Genomic DNA, 18,090 nt, shown 5'->3' on the forward strand with positions numbered 1-18,090 from the left:
ACACACGTCAGGTAACTGCAACCGGTCTTCCTGTCATATCTGGCTTGTGACGCTATGTATCGCTCCACCTGCGCTCGTTAATGAACTTGAGTCTCCTCCCTTCTTATTTATAGCTTTAAAGAATCCTATCAGTTTAAAATCTTTTTAAATAATTCCTTATCATGAATCCCTTTCTCTTGTAATAACTTTTTTATGGGCACCACTCTTTTGTCTTACATATTGATCTAGCAAGCATTGTCGTGGTGCTCACACGGGTCACTTGTAAATTGGGCCAATCAGCAGCAATATGAATATAAAATAATCTTTACTAATTATTGATTGTACATCAAACAGAGACCAAAATTATTGTACAAATACAATAATTATCATACACCTGTCACCACTGGACTGATGAAAAGAGATAGAGAGGATAGAGAAGCCCTGTCCACTAAGAACAGTGATAGGTTCACTTAGCACAAGTTAAACCAGTATCTCTCGCTTTCTCTCTTTTAGAAAAAAAAAAAAAAACCTCCAGGATATTGTATACAGTACAATGCAACACATGAGAGGGGATGCTGCTGTTCTGGATATCAGCATTGCTGTGATGTGGCCATAAGCATGCATTAAAGCTGTGCTGATATCCAGCACAACAGCACAACCGTGAGTGTCATATTACTTAACAGTTCCACAAACACCATTTTTAATCAACAGATTCTGATTTGTTTAACCAGTTATTTCGCCATCCGTTAAGTGGTTAATAACTTTCTGAGTGGCATTATATTGAGTGACACGTTCAGGGACATCACGATCAGTGCCATCACATTCAGTCACGTTCACGCACGCACACACACACACACACACACACACACACACACACACACACACAAACACACTCGTATCTCACACACATACACATATACATACACGCACATTACTAATGTTAACACTCACACAGACACGCACGCACAACACACTCATACACACAAACGCACGCACACACACACTCGCACAAACACACTCATACATCACACATACACACGTACATACATAAACACATTACAAATTTAAGACACTCACACTTAGACACGCAGAAACACACTCATACGCACGCACACACACACTAACAGGTCACATTTTTCACACCGACATTAAACATATCACAAATGTTAACACAGACTCATACACAACATGCACAAACACATTTATTTGTCACACACAGACTGACACACACACCTCTCTCTCTCTTTCAAATACACTAACCCTTACGTGTCTCTCTCTCACACACACACACACACACATACATATACACACACTAACGCACTCAGTAAAAATTTAGGGCCCAAACTGACATCAGCCCTATAGGGTGTGACGTGTGCAAGTTGTGTGGTACACCCGGGCAGCAATGGGTTTTTGTAGGTCTTAACATGCTCAAATAACACACAGGTTGTGCGGTGCGTCAATGGTTGGGTTGCTCATCGTTGTTTGCAACTATATTTCCACTTATTTATTCTGCTTTAGGAACATCAGCTACCTTAATTTACGAGTTCCAGGGTTAAATCTGTTAAATGCAAATCCAGTGCACTATGGTGTATAGTTTATTCTTTCTTCAGTACTGCAGGCAGTACCGATCTACTTTCACCCATGCTTCGACCGACAGCTTGTGATGCATATTCCCCATGCTGTTACTGTCTATATCACCACTCGTGAAATGCGTCTCTCCAGACAGATTGCTCTGTTACTCAATAACTGTTGTATAATATGGAATGAAAGACTTGTTGCATTTTTTCCATTTTTGCGAAATCATTAAGAATACTAGCTCAATTTGCCTAGTGTAGTTTTATAAAAAAAAAGAAAAGGCAAGAGGAGAAAGGGGCGAAAGGTGAATGAAATAAAAATGAATGAAAGCAGAATTGTCCAACTTTTTCCTTCATTATGGTCTTCTATACTGTGATGATTCTCTCACAGCCTCAATCAATCCCATCCTGACCCCCCATAAGAACCTCTACACTGTCAAATATACACAGTACATACAACTGAGAGCATTCTGACACATTGTGTGAATAATTTAACATACCCAATATAAACCTTTAACAGTCACTCACTCCCCATTGATCGATGGGGAGATTTAAAGGTTTAGGACTACAGTTTTAGTGGTCATCATCTCTGCTGTTGATGTTGATGTCAGGTACCTTATGTGACAACAAAGCACAGAACCTTCTGTTGGCCCTGCCATAGACACAGAGCACACCCATTTTTACATTTTTTTACATTTTTAATTTTATATTTTTTATCACAATGCTATTTTTCTCGGTACAATTTTTTTTTGTGAGCACCACCTCAAACCTTTTCTTCTTCTTGTTCATTATTTTGACCTAGCTACAGTAACTACAAGCCTCCATCTATCACTTCCATTTAAATACATCACATGTACATTTTACATTCTCATGTACACCTACCTCTACCCTGATTACAGTGTCATGGCGCTCACATGTTACACTGGTAATTTGGATCAGCCACAAACATGAATATCAAGGGATGAACAGAAAATTCACAAAATGCACAGACACTTGAAGCACTATTGGAGTAATATGCATTGCATACAGTACTATATTTTAAAGTAACTTATATTACTAGTTAAAAAAAAAACCTGTTATCTTCATACCTTTTATATGCCTTACTCCCATTTCTGCATGTAGGTGACTTGTTAATACTGGTGTAATACACTTACACTGATAAGTGGTTGATTATCAAATGCTTTAGTTCTCTGAATAAGTCATAGTCCTAATCATTAGTCCTATCAGTTTTCTTATCCTCTTTTTATAAAAAGACTAAGAAATATTAGCAACCAGTGCCAAAGGTTTGTCATGACGTGCTATTTTTTTGTATTTTCTTGGGTTAAAAAAGGATCTGTTTTGAGTTTTATTTGCTTGATGCTTGATCCTAAATTAAGGATTAAATATTCAGCATGACCTGCATACACACAAACAGATCTTTTAATATTTTGTAGCTTTATGACAACATATTTTTAGGGCTATTAATTACACAGATTTAATGTTTTTTTCTGCAATTTTACTTTGGATTAATATCATATCTTGTGTTCTGTACAGATGCCATGCTGCTTTAGCTCTCACTTCTTTTACACTACTTTGCCTGTACTGTGCTCCAGAAAACACATTTTGTAAACAGTGACCTTGTGAAGCAATATGTGACTGTGCCACTTTGGGTACACTTTAAAAATTATGTTTTATTTTATTATATTCATTTTTTTTTTTTTTCCCACTACCTTGCAAATGTGCCCTATAAATGTACCTATAATAGATGAAATTTTTAACCATCAATACTATGTTTTGGCTTTAACATATATAGATTCCTTTGGTCTGATTGGATTTTCTTAGGATAATATATCACATGTTTAAAAATGATTAAATTGAGATTTCATTGATTGCACATTCCATCAGTAAGAGCAGAGTGTGAAGATTTAATTAGCGGAGTAATAGCACAGTTTTGCTTAACATATCGCAATGCACACCACATTATGGGTGACATATCAGAGTTCGAAAGAGGACAAATTGTTGGTGCGCGTCTCGCTGGCAAGTCTTTGTGATGTATAAAGAGGCACAGAATCCAGAGTAATGTCAGCATACCACCAAGAAGGACGAACCACATCCAACATTAGTAACTGTGGACACTCTACAGGGTCAATGTACATGGCCGGGCTGCTATAGGTGCATTATCAGGATGATAATGCACCAATACACACAGCAAGACTGGTGACAGAGTGGTTTGATGAACATGAAAGTGAAGTTGAACATCTCCCATGGCCTGCACAGTCACCAGATCTAAATATTATTGAGCCACTTTTGGGTGTTTTGGAGGAGCGAGTCAGGAAACGTTTTCCTCACGTAGTGACCTGGCCACTATCTGCAAGAAAAATGGCTCAAAATCCCTCTGGCCACTGTGCAGAACTTGTATCTGTCATTCCCAAGACGAATTGATGCTGTATTGGCCGAAAAAGGAGGGCCTAAACAATACTAATGAATTATTGTGGTCTAAAACCAGGCATTTCAGTTCAATTGTCCAACCCCTGTGTATACATATTTCATGTTTTTGGGTAATAATTGGATGACAAAAATATTGCCTGATTGGTGTTTTCAATGCAAAGTTAATGACTGTCAGTTTGTTTGTTTCACAGAGAGAAAAAACAGAAGGTTCAGGATATTAAGAATAATATAAAAGAAGCTATAGAGGTAAGCATTTATTATAACAAATATCAATGAGCTTAAGTAAATGCTATATTTAAAGATGTGCTTTAATCATGTGAAAACCCTATTCCCTCTATAGACTATTGTGACTGCAATGAACAGTTTGGTACCCCCTGTTCAGTTAGCCTGTCCAGGAAACCAGTTTCGAATCGAGTACATCCTCAATTTAACCAATCAAAAGGACTTTGAATTCACTTCGGTAAGTATTATCATATTATTATTTTTTTGGTGTCAAGAGCCTGAGTGAGATAATGCTTTAATTTTGTTGTATCCTCCATCCTTTCCTATCCTATCCTTTGGGATGTCACACAAATGAATAAAAAAAAACTCTTCAACCTGAGGGAGCGGTGTATACCCTAAAGGTGTTATGCCACTGAACTTATTAAGGCAGATAATAAGCATTAATACTCCCTAGAGAATCTAAGTGTTTTATTCAAGGCCTGAGAGAACAGAGGAGAGAGACCCTAATCTGCCCCATTGGGACTCTGTCTCCTTTAATTATAATAATGTTATGAAAAGGATGCACAAGCACTCCTTTCACTCAGCTTAGATTTCGACTTACCTACTATGTTGTTGTAGGCAAATACCATTTATTTGGGTATAAATAAATTTATATTTATATATTTATGTATAATCTAGACTTATAATGACTTTTTTTTTTACAGTGCTTTACTGTATGTGAGTATCAAAAGTACTTTTACACCCATTTAAAGCTCACCTTCTCTGTCCTTATTTACAGTATATCAGAATGGAAGATGGGTGATTGATTTGTTTCAACAAAACAACAATATTGGCTCACTGTATATAAATGATTGGACCTATTACATTTGAGTACTGATACCATAACTATAACTTATTTGTATATATCTAAAATACAATGAACTGCAATTATGTAGGACATACTCAGAACTAGACCACTCTATACACAAACTACGCAGTGTAGGCTGTGTAAATACAGAAGGCCACACCTCGTCTAAATGCACATCAATGCTTCATTTTTAGTGAAAAAATGAAATAGAAGGATGGCCACACACACACACACACACACACACACACACACACACACACACACACACACACACACACAGACCCAAGAGAGTGAACTGCAGAAACATCAATTAGTTCAACTGTCTTCCTCGCTCGTTTAATGGCAGCTTTCTCGTTTGATAACAGAAAGGCAGCAACCCCTGTAAAGAACAGTCTAGACAATAGTTGGATATCATTTCACTTCTTATAAGGGCACTTGGATAAATGCAAATTGAAAAAAAGTGGATTGGCTGTTGGTTTAATATTGAATTTAAAATATTATTAACTATACATCAAACTTAATTTTCCCAGTGTTGAATTACCACCCTAGAGTATTTTCTGTATATACTGTAGGTCCAGTTAGACAAAGTTCTGGAAGTTTTAAATCAAAATTGAACATTTTATCATGTAGGCCTGTAAGTCAATATGAATGCACATCTTTCAGTAAATGAATAATTTACCTACTACAAATAAATAGTTGTATGTTACGTATAAACATGTATAAAAGGACACCGGGTTAAGCAAATCAAAGGAATAATAGTAACATTCATATTCACAGGTATTATAGTGTAGTCAGAGCACTGGGGTGTCTGCGTGAATGCAAATGGTTTTCATGGCACACAGGTCAGGTAAAAGAGCCACTTTGGAGATATTTATACCATCCATGGAAGTGTGGAAGTTGTTGGCAGTTTGCGGATATTTAATAAGCAGGATCACACTGAGACGTTTTAACCTATGAAGCTCCACACAGTAGAGTTACAGTTTAAATAGTTAATATACACTGTCCAGCCCTTAAAAAGTTTCATGTGCCTCCCTTCTTATCTTTGTTTTTTTATGCTCCCTAGCAATTTGAAGCCATTTTTTTAGATTAGCCTCAATGACGAGGGTTAGAGTTAGATATAAAGTGCAAATAAATTCAATATAAATGCAAAAAAAAAACCATCATTTTTAGTAAGCGGATGTACATGTAAGTACATAGCTTAACAAATACTATAAAAAAATCTGAGGCAAATATTTTAAATTGCTTACTCAGAATGAAAAAAATGCATGAATATAACAATGCTATTTAAGTGTGTTTTTTTTCATCTTACACTGTGATGATTGCATGACGTACAAAGTTCTTTCTCTCTTTTAGAGATGTGTCGAGACCCTGTTTTGTTTCTTTTGAAAAACTTAAAAATCTTGTCTTCATGGCAGAGATAAGGCTCTGATCCGTGGTAGATACATTATAGATTGCATATAATGTTGCAGGTGTATATAAATTTTTATGTGGAAAAGTTGCAGCCTGGAATGACATCATTTTTGCATTTGAACTACAAAGAAAGCTAAATTTGGAGGAAATACATTGCTGAATTTGGAGGAAATTTGAGTTCAAGAGAGGGAATTCAGAGTTAAGGGAGTAAATTCTTTAGATTTTTCATAGTCTGAGGTCAGGAAATACAGTTAAAATAAAGTGGTCTCATTTGCATTCTTTCAACTGTCAGTGTGACTGGCCCAGCCAATAGGCCACCAAAGAATGCAATAAGGCATTTAAATGTAATCCAGCATTTTGCGTTTAATTTAGTCAGTTATTTTTGGGGGGGTCAAGAAACATGCCAGCATGCGCAGACTAAATTAATATTAGACATGTAATTAAGTTTATTTATTTAACTTTAGCTTTAGCATTACCAGCATGATTTTACCTTAGTTTTAATGGAGCATATCGAACCTACACAGCACCTGATATAACTATATATACAATATATACAAAAAAAAATAATAATAATTATATATATATATATATATAACTTAAATGAGAAGTAAAATATTTAAAATTAAATGTATTATTATTATATATTATTGAATTATAGAGTTTCTTAGTAGTTGATGTGTCCCTTTTTTGCTTTAAGGACACGGTATTCTCAAGATGGCATAGATTCCACCTGTTTAATCTTCATTAATCAAATTTTAATTGCGATTCATTTTAGATCAAGTTTGTTGGATTGTTATATGAATACCTGCTTCAAAGGAAGACATTAGACATAGAAAGTCTTTTTAAAAAGTTTAACATTGTCAATATCTCAAATTTGTTTACAATAATAAGTAGTAGTGAATGTAGCGATATAGAAATGCAAAATCTAAAGTATAAAATATGACCAAAACTTTGTGGCCACCTTTCACTGGAACTATGCTGCCAAAACCTGTTTCAGCATCACATCTGACAGCATCACAGGTTTTGGCACCATATTACACAAAGTTTGGGCCATATTAGCAATAGGCTAGCCTAATATCTGAGATGAACGATTTTGTCTTCTCAAAATAGCAAACTGTGTAGTTTATTTTATTGATTTAACAAGCTAAAGGCAATACTTGTATAAACAGCATAACTCATTTAAAGAAAAGAAATGCTACTTTGTTTACTGCTAATGATGTGCACAGGCATGTTGATTTGATGTAGCTTGCAGATCTTGGGGTTTCATGCCTATCTTGTTTCTGTATAGAAATTCTTAGGGATCTTCAGCTTTGTTTTTTCTAACTAAAAAAATCTTATTGACTTTACTTGATTGAAATGCATACATTGGTTTCATGTCATTTAAGTTAGTGAATGCTCAACTGTGTGGTGAGTTGGTGGGTCCGGTGGCATCTTGCACAGCAGCCTGGAAGCAAGTCTCTCAGCGGTGTCACTACTTGCAAGAGAGCATGAAAGGAGCGCTCAGGACGCTACACATTGTGGCAGCCTTTTACAGTGCGCCAGTTTTTTCTCAGTTGAGTTCTGTCTCATGGCTTCGCCTTCCGAGTGTGTGCTGCTTTGTTATCCCAAACGTTGCATAGGCCACCTGCTACTGATTAGCTAGGGGCCTATTACATATGCTCATGGACAACAAGGAGGACTTGGTCAACCTGTGTTTGCATTTCCTGGACATAACCCAGCAGTCTCCCAGGCCTCCTCCTGAGAAGGAGCTTGAAGAGCTTAAACACAATAGAGATTTTTTTGGGGGGGTTCATGAGCTGTAAAGAAGAGAAGGTCCCAGTTTTACTCCACTTCATCCACCATGCATACCAGTATGCACTGCATTGTTTGGCTAAAACGTTCCAACAGGTTGTCAGTTAGTTTTTTTTTCCTTTTTATAAATTAGCAAAAACCTCAAGTAAACTTTTTTCACATTGTCATTATGGGGTGTTGTGTGTAAAACTCTGAGAATTTTTTTTTTTTTATCTGTTTTGGAATAAGGCTGTAACATAAGGTGTGGAAAAGGTGATGCGCTGTGAATATTTTTCGAATGCCCTGTAAATTGTCAAAAATCTAATTTTTTATGCACCCCAGGAAATATCTATCAAATTGGTGTGGGGTTGTTTTGATTTAAAAAAAACAACAAAAAAAACCTCAGATTTAAGGTTCAGAATGTGTGAAGTATAAAAAATTATGCACGGCAGTCAGTTTACTGTTTTAAGAAGGGCATTTATCTGTTTTTGCAAATGCACACTGTTTTTGCACACTTTATCTTTAGCTTATACTGACATGTTAACCTAAAGCTGGTTGCAGCGTTTTATTTGTATGATACATGTGATCATCCTGTTGATTAGAACCTAAACCCTTTACCTCAAAATATCAGACTGCTTTATAAATGAGTGCTTCTGTTATATTACACATAATGAAAAATACTAAATTATTTGCAAAATTTTGGTTTATTTCTCATTTAGTTTATTTCTTATTTCTTTTTTTTCATCTTCTTGACAGGAATTTTATGAACACACGAAGACCCTGTGGCATGATGAGGGAGTAAGGGCCTGTTTCGAGAGATCGAATGAGTATCAACTGATTGACTGTGCTCAGTAGTGAGTATGGACTTTTAATGTTTCTCTCTTTTGCACTATTTTTCTTTCTCAGTTGCTTAATGGTATGTAAAAAAGCCATATTCTTAAGAAAATCAGATGCTTTTAATCATTTCCTCATTTTTTTAAATATGGGTCAATGTTTTTAGTTCTTCAAATTACATATTGTAATGCAGCTAAGAGTCATAATATCTTCAAATGCTTTTCATTACATTATACAGTGACTCCTTGGAATGTGAGCATAATTTGTTCCAGAAGCGAGTTTGTATATCAAAACACTCATATATCAAGATGAATTTCCTCATGAAAAAATAATGGAAAAACTGATGATTCATTCCACAACTCAAAAATATTAATCGAAAATTATTTATACAAAATACAAAATAAAAATAAAGCAAATTAAGTTGCCCTTTATCTTCCTGCAGTATTTCTGTTAGTGTGTGTGTGTTTCTGCGCACACGTGTGTGTGTGTGTGTGTGTGTGTGTGTGTGTGTGTGTGTGTGTGTGTGTGTGTGTGTGTGTTTGTGTGTATGTGAGAGAAGAAGGGACGGGGGGGCTACCGTGTAGGATGACTATCTCACACGCGCGCACACAAACACTAACGGAATAACTGCTTTCTGACAGAGACAGACTCTATAAACTGGATCTTTTACAAGTAACTTCGGTAATGTTTTATGCGAACGAACTATAGTGTTGACTATACGAGTGAAGCGTGCACACTGAGACTGAGCATGGGAGACGATTACCTATAATCTCGTATCGCGCAAAAGAGAAGCACCATTGGCTTCGTTGCAATCATGTGATGCTCGGCACTCAAACCGCATGCGTACTACTTGTATATTAAGAGCTCGCTTGTATATTAAGTTAAAAGTAATACAAAATTTTGCTCATCTTGTAAAACGACTAAGTTACTCGCAATCCAAGGTTCCACTGTAAGAGGATTTAGTTCATACTGTCCAGAGTTTTTCAAATTCTGGATCTAGTCACCATCCGGCCAGACAGCAAGTACATTTTTCCAGACCTACCTGTTTTTGAATTATTGATGTTTGGAACAAACCTACTACATTCAAATTGCTACAGTACTAAAACACTAGGTAGTAAGGTAGGTAGGTTGGGATTTCAGACTTCCACAGTGTACTCAGTCATGGAAGTTAAGAAGCATTGCTTACTCGCTGTTACCATGTGGTATTGATGCTGAAGCATTTCACAAAGTACTTAAAGCTGCTAGTTGACGCAAAGTATACATATTTAAACAACTAATTGCATTTAAATAACTGTTGGGATAAAATAATTTCTCTTTTCTTAGACAGTTCCTGTTGTGTTCCTTTGACTTTGTTTGTGAATAATCATTAGACAAGAAGCTTTTAAATTTGGATGCATATTTAAGAAACAAAACCATCTTTGATAAATGCTACTTTTTACTTTTGGTGGTTTCTCAGCTTCTACTATTGAGAATTGTGTGTGCAAATCCATGACTAACTGAGAAGATAAATACAGGAACACTAGGGCTTTTAAGGAGACCTGGTACTATGCAGCTTTTTTATATGATGCGTCCCTGCCTTCATGGTAAATTTATCAGGTTATTTGGTTCTTGATTTATAGGGTTTTTTTTAATTAGTAGAAGTATTGTAAAACATAATAATGCCATAGTAAGGGACAAGCTGGTCCACACTGGTTGTGTCTTCTGTACTTCTTTAAGGTGATTGTTAAGGATTCTAGGCTAGGCTGTTTTGACTGGAAGTGCTCCTTCTCTATGTGCTTATGTAAACACGAGAGAGAGAGAGCTCCTTCCCTTAGTCTCTTTACAAATGGGCATCACGAGTGAGTGAGTCTTTTGAGGGAGACAGACAGCTAGAGAAGGCAGATCATCCTGTTTGTATTATTGTATTTTTTTTTGTTTGTTTTCTTCAGTATGTGAAATCAGTAAGCAAAGATGCCTGTCAAATGAGTATGCAGTCCATAAAAGAGTGTCCCTAGGAAGAAAGAAGGCAAAGAGAGAGAAAAAAAGGGATATAGCATAAAATGGAGAATGTAGTGTTGTTTGAAGGAAGAGACAAAATAATTTGATTGCTCCTTAGCCAATAGAAGGTCGTCTTTCGGTCTGAACATTTTTGGGTTCTTCCTGTCATGATGTCATAACTGATTTGTGTGTGTGTGTGTGTGTGTGTTACTGTGCAAGTCTTAAGTTCTTAATTTCTTGCTTCCAATGAGCCAGATTTTATTTTATTTGAATGTAGACTTATGGAACGAACCTGCTAGAGGTTGTTAAATGAACAACTAACTTTTTAAATTGTATCTTTAGGTATTTTTCTAACCTGTTGCAAAAAACATTTGTTCCCATTTTTTTTTATTAAATCTACATAATTTATAGTGGATGGTTTAAGCCTTTTGCACATTTCTGTGTGTGCATGTGTGTGTGCGGGGGTGTGTGTTTTGGAAAAATCTTGTGTTTTTTCATGACTTTTTAATCAGTTAGGTTTTGAATAATAGTGTGTGGGTGGGGAGGGCTTGTTAAAGATGAGGATAAAATCTATTACGTTATGAATTGTGATTCTTTTGTGTGGTGATATATTCTCATATCGTTTCACTGACTCCAGATTATTATTTTTTTTAACTATCTTTACATTTATAATAGAGATGAACCAATTGAATGGCCAGTGACCAGAATTAGCTGGTTTTCAGTTTGATTGGCGGTGACTTGTGATCCGCCGATGAGCCTCAGATACAAACAATTCTGGACCACAGAAGCTTCTGTGTAGCGCAACAGAAACACTTTATGGCGTTAACAAAAATCGAGGCCTTTAAAAGCCTTGGATCTGCATTTCTTCTCTAAACTCTGAGAGAATTAGTGTAAAACCCACTTGCACCAGTCTCCAAACACAGAGAGTGCAACTTAGTCGAAAATTGTGCGAGTTAGAAGCCCCAAGTGCACACATTAGAAGCCTCAGGCTCCTACATGCTCACAGCAACTCAACTTGCGTAAAAAATAGCTTTTTTGCAAAATTAAATTTCAAGTTAACGGTTCAGCACTAGCATTGAAGTAAGTTTTCATTGTTTAAATGCTATACTGTTTTTTTTAAGTGAGAAAACTAATGTTATAAGGAATGGGCCACATGTAACCCACCTCAGGTAACAGGTTTGGTGTAATCTGTTCAGATGAAGCTCTGGAGTAAAAAAAGCTTAGCTTGGATGCTAAACGAAAACAGCCCCTCAGACTGTAGCGAAACAGACCCTCATCCTAAAAGCAGATTAAACTACCTCACTGAGATTTTAGCTTTTTACTTATCAGCAAGAGTCATCAAGTTTTACACAAACATATCAGCTTGACTTTTTGCACAACCAAACTTTTTACATTAAAAAGAAAAACTAACACATGATTTACAGTATCTATGAATGAGGTTTTATAATACTGTACCTTAAATAATGATCAACATCAATGCAAAGGTTTGAACGCCAAAACATTAGTTTAACCTTATCTAATTAAAATTAAAAGGCATATTTCTAATGTCAAACTCACATGTATCAGTCCACATTGATCACAGTAACAGTAATCACTCTTTTTAATGTTTGTACCAGGAGGCTATTTTATTTAAAATAACTAAACCTAAATTAGCCTTTTCTATTTGATGGTTAATCAAACCCACATGTACCAGGTTACAGTAAATATTAATTAATTTGACTGTAGTATTTAAAAGTATTTGCTCTTCAAATTTATTGAAATTTTTTATTAAATTATTTATTTAAAAATATGTTGACTAACCCTATCTAGCTTAAAACCTCTAAACACTTATCTTTTTGAAAGAGTGAAAGCATATATTACAGCACAATTAGCCAGATTTTAATTGTGATCAATATAATTCTTAATATACCTTCTTTATACATAAATTACAAGCTCTACAAAAATCAAACCACTGTCACCATCACATTGTGCTAACAAGACACTGGAGGCAAAACTAATAAGTCATTAAGCATCACAAGCAGTACAACTGATCATGAATCAAAGAAGGCTTGATTGCAATATTTTTTATATTTTATATTTACATAATATGTACTGGTCAATCACAATGTTAAGACCAAGAGGCAATCTTGGGTTCTCAAAAATAAGTCCAAAATTGCCAAAACATAGAGTTTCATGAATGACTATTAGGAGTCAATGACTCCAAAAGTAAGTCAATGTCCAGCTTTACAACAGAAATAAACTGCAGCCTTGTCCATTTTTATTCATGGCATTTGGCGGACACTCTTTTGCAAAGCAAATTTCTTTTTTGTAATTGTTTTACACATATGAGCAGTTGAGGGTTGTTCAGGAGGGCCCAACCTGGGACCTTCTGATCAGTGGTGCAACAGTTTACCCGCAGAGCTACCACTGGCCCTAAAGTGGGGAGAAAAGGTTTTGGTCTCTGTAACTTAATTTAACATTAGGCAATAAATTATGGCGGCACAGTGGGTTAGTGGTTAGCACTGTCACCTTGCACCTTGAATGGAAGTCCTAGTACCATGGTTGTACAAATGGGAATAAATAAAATGGTCACCATTGACCTCCAGTTTTCGCTATTTCTTTTTATGAGCCCTAGTTGGACTAGAGAGGTTCCTAAATGGATGGATGGATGGAATAGAATTATGCATAATTAGGGGTGTGGCCAATTTGATAAACAGGTACATTGCAGGGCTTGAGCTAACCCTAACCCTAACCCTTAGAATCATAGTTTCCATTACCAAAGAAAGGTAACTTGGAGTTGACCTGGGAATTATATATATATATATATATATATATATATATATATATATATATAATTCAACTTTGTCACTGCATATGTATGGTACAAAGCAATATACAAAAATTACAATTACCATCTAACCAGAAGTGCATTTTCATAGTGCAAAATAATTACCACTTATAAACAGTGTACAATGAAGGAGTTAAATCCAATTAGTGCAAATGATTGTACATGGGTGCAATAAGGAAGGTATTGTATACCATGATAAAGAATTTGCATATGTAAATAGTATACAGAGAAGGAGTTATATACAATTAGTGCAATGATTTTAGATGTATCCAATAAGGAAGATATTGAGGAACATATTGTACTGTATACCATGTCTGTATGTACATATAGTATGTATAGCAATATAGTATACACATACAAGTATTCACATGCCAATTTAAATCATTGAATTTAGCTGTTCCAATCACTTCCATTGTTACAGATGTAAGAATGTCCAGTCATGAAATTCCCTTGCTACTAAATATTCCGTATTCAACTGTTAGTGGTATTATAACAAAGTGGAAGCAATTGGGATGACAGCAACTCAGCCACAAAGTAGTAGGCCGTGTAAAATCACAAAGCGAGGTCAGAACCACAAATTTTCTACATTTTGGACTGAGGTCAGGGCCATGCCAGTACTGTGAATTTACCAATACTGTGCCATTTTTTCCGAGTAAGGTCTTTGTCTTTATATGTAGTAGTGAACCATAAGTCTGGCTTATTATGGCATTTTTGGAGCAGCAGCTTCTTCCTTGCTTTTTTCATGTTGCGTCATTGTCCGTCTAATTTTACTGTGGATATAGCTACTTTTGTTTCCTCCACTGTTCTTGCAAGGTCCTTTGCTGTTGTTCTGGGGTTGATTTAAACTTTCTGTTCCAAAATATGCATTTCCTTTCTGTTAGGTTTAAGTAAAGAAGAAGTGTGTCCCAGACAGTTTTAAGCTAAAAGAAGAAGAGTTATTTCTTGTGTCCCGAACATCAAAATAACCAGTCATTAACATGTCAGTCATAGAGAGAGCCGGAGACAGACAGGAGAAAGGAAATACATTTACATTCTCTTGATTAAACAAAAGGGTTCTAGCAGACAAGAGCCATTTGGATGTATATTCGTCTGGATACAGGATATAGAAGGTGTTACCACATAAGACATCAGGAAGCACAGGGAGGGGTCTGTTCTCAGGGCACAGGAATCTTTTTATTAAATTATAAAGTCTTACAATATTATAAAACTTTACACTTTCTGAGCTGTATGATGCATGTTTGGTCCAATGCTGTTTATACTTGTGTAGTGTTGTTGGTATTGTTAAACATGGTACCCTCAGGCATTTAGAATTGTTCCCAATATAAATTAGACTTGTTGAGGTCCACATTTTTTTTCTGAGGTCTTGACTGGTGTCAGGCAAGAAGACACTAAGTTTGAACCCACTTTTGACTCACTGGAATTGTGACATGGTGAGTTATAAGCAAAATAATCTATCCCAGGCAATGTTTTTGTCATGCATAAAGTAGATGTTCTAATCGACTTGCCAAAACTATGGTTTGTTAACATGCAATCTTAAAAAAAATAAAATAAATAAGTTTAATTGACTTTAATCTAAGTGTGTGTAAACGTCTGGTTTCAACAGTACAAAATTGTTGAGGACAATTATTATGTAGATCCTGATTAACAAAAACAAGTAGAGAGTTTTTGAAGGGTGCACTTACTTTTTCCTATTTCTGTTATACCCTTTTTTATGATCCCTTTACTTTCTGAACCTGCACCTGTTTAGTAAATGCTTGTGTGCTCGAATTAATAGCTAATAATTGGGAAAAATGCATCATATGTCTGTACCAGTGATGGCCCAATCAGCATACTGTGAGGCACAATTTGTTGATACTGATGCCAGTTCAGAGTTTATTGCCTTAAGAAAAAATATGGAAATAATTAACATTAAGCTTTTATAGCCAATAAGGCTGCAGTCCTTAAATACTTTTTTCAATATTCTTTTGAGAAGCAAGCACCATCTTAAATGATTGATGCAAAACCTCAAATAAACTTCATTTGGTATATTAAACACATTTACCCTGAATTAAAAAACACATAATTTTAATTGAAATTGAGACCATTTTTCTGGTTACAGCCGGCAAAAACGAAGAGACATAAGTGCATGGCTGCAACGCTGCATGTTTCAGATGGCTCTTGTGCAATGTTCTCTGCACAGTTTATTGGCTCATTGTCAGTTTTGTGAGGTCAGTTTCTGCTAGCTTGCTTTCTGTCCTCACCTTCATGGTGTGTACCTGCAGACTTGACTCAACACTAGACTGGTGACCATTTTTTTTTTTTCTTAGTATTTTAAGAAATATTATTTTCTGTCACATTCTTTTGCTATATTTTTCAGATAATAAACAGAATGGCCAATTAAAGATCATAAGTTTCGACAATTCCACACTGTAACTGATCATTCCTTTCAATTTTAGTCGCTGCTTGACCTTTCTGGAAAATCTTGGGCTGTGTGGTGCATGAGTAAAAGGTTGAACAGCATTCACAGACCTACATTTATGTTAAAAGTTAATATTATCACTGTGAATGAAAATAGTTAACTGTGTAAGTGTCTTATGCAGTAAATTTGACATCCAGTAACATGTTACTCAGCCACATAATTTTTTTGGACGGGGGGAAACATTTAAACATTTCTTAAATTATGGAGCTATCATTTTACAGGTAGTGTATTGAAAACATATTTCCCATTCAAATGTACCTGGCTCAGCTGTGTAAATCCTGTACGCATACCTCTTTCCCATTGCTGCATTCTTTCTCTTTTTGTCTCCTGCCATTCTGTAAGCTCCTGTTTTTCCCTAAAAGCCCAACCCCCTCTCGATTTCTCCTTTCTACTGTTTTTGACTCTTGCGCTCTCTCTCTCTCTCTCTCTCTCTCTCTCTCTCTCTCTCTCTCTGGCCTCTCTCTAGTCACACAAGATTTGGAGCTGATAGTCTATTTATAGTGCCTTTGGTTCTGTCGCTATGACAACCGCACTGGAGGCCAGGGTGCTGGAGAACTATTTTTGGAGAGCCGCTGTTATGTCAGACACACAGCCTGTTCTCTTTCTTTTTACCGCTCCCTGTGTCCAACACTTTCCTGCTTTTCTGTTGCAACTTAGGCGCTGTATGTGCATGAAGAAGGATGGAGCATATTAAACATCGACCAACTTTTTAAAAATTATTATTATTTGTAGATTGCTCAAATAGCACTATGAATTAATAGATTTTTCTCAGTTGCAGTATATTTTATCTATCAATGTGAGCTTTATCTGTATTTAAATTTAAAAGATTTAATGATTGAATAAGGTATTAATTAATAATTAATAATTAATGGATTAATATAGTTTAATTACAACTGTTTTTCTGTTTTGCTTTTCTGAAGATTGTTGACAATGTGCCTACTTTTTAACCTGAGTGGTGTATAACTGCTTGCATTATGTTGAACAGAAAGGGTTCTCTGTTGTACAAGTCATATGCCTCATGTGATGTGATGTGGGGTGGAGTGGGGTGGGGTGGTGTGTGTGTGTGTCTGCCTGCGTGTGTTTGCATATATGCCTAAACACATACTGTATGAGAAATTAATTTTACAGGAACCCTAAAGATGCAGTAGAAACCAACTAAAACCAAAAATTGTGTAATGAATGTTCTCTATCCCTGTTTAGTTTAGTACATAAACGGTTTTAAGAACTTAAACAGAGCCTGTTGCACTGCAGTCATGGCTGCTAGGTTTTTGACCTGTAATGCAGGGGTGATTAAAGCATCGAACTACTTTTGCTACTATTGATGGCCCACAATTAATAGGTAGAAATGCTATACTTGAGATACTGTATGATGTCGGACAAGGGCCATGGGCACAACAAAGGTGGCTGTTCCACCGGCCCACCTGCTGTCTGTCTGGTAGTCTTTTCATGATGTCATACATACTAAACAGGAATTAATTAAAGCAGCTTTTTAGAGATCCAAATATAGATTAATTGTTTTTTTTTTTCATAATGAGCAACCAAAGAATGAAAAATACTGGAAAAAGACCAGGTGAATTTAGCGGGACTGTGTCCATGCTAGCCTCAGATACTTGTTCTTGGCTGACAGAAGTGCAACTCAGTGTGTGGCCTTCTGGTGGATGTCATGAGCATGCTGAGATGCTCTTCTGCTCATCATGGAAGAAAAGAGTGATTATTGAAGTTACTATCCTTCCTGGCAGTTTAGACCAATATTGGTTGGTAAGGT

The 18,090-nt window shown here is 35.9% G+C and overlaps 1 protein-coding gene across 4 annotated transcripts in view; it reads left to right on the plus strand.

The window, feature by feature from the left end:
* gnas (GNAS complex locus) overlaps positions 1 to 18,090 on the plus strand; it is a 56,148-nt gene that overhangs the window by 21,868 nt on the left and 16,190 nt on the right. For all 4 annotated transcript variants that reach the window (XM_053498198.1, XM_053498199.1, XM_053498201.1 and 1 more), the window contains 3 exons: positions 4,172 to 4,226; positions 4,321 to 4,440; positions 8,986 to 9,083. In XM_053498198.1, the coding sequence (XP_053354173.1) occupies positions 4,172 to 4,226; positions 4,321 to 4,440; positions 8,986 to 9,083 (273 nt within the window). The remainder of the gene's footprint in view (positions 1 to 4,171; positions 4,227 to 4,320; positions 4,441 to 8,985; positions 9,084 to 18,090) is intronic.

The sequence above is a fragment of the Clarias gariepinus genome, chromosome 6, assembly GCF_024256425.1.
Source record: "Clarias gariepinus isolate MV-2021 ecotype Netherlands chromosome 6, CGAR_prim_01v2, whole genome shotgun sequence".
Lineage (NCBI taxonomy): Eukaryota > Metazoa > Chordata > Actinopteri > Siluriformes > Clariidae > Clarias > Clarias gariepinus.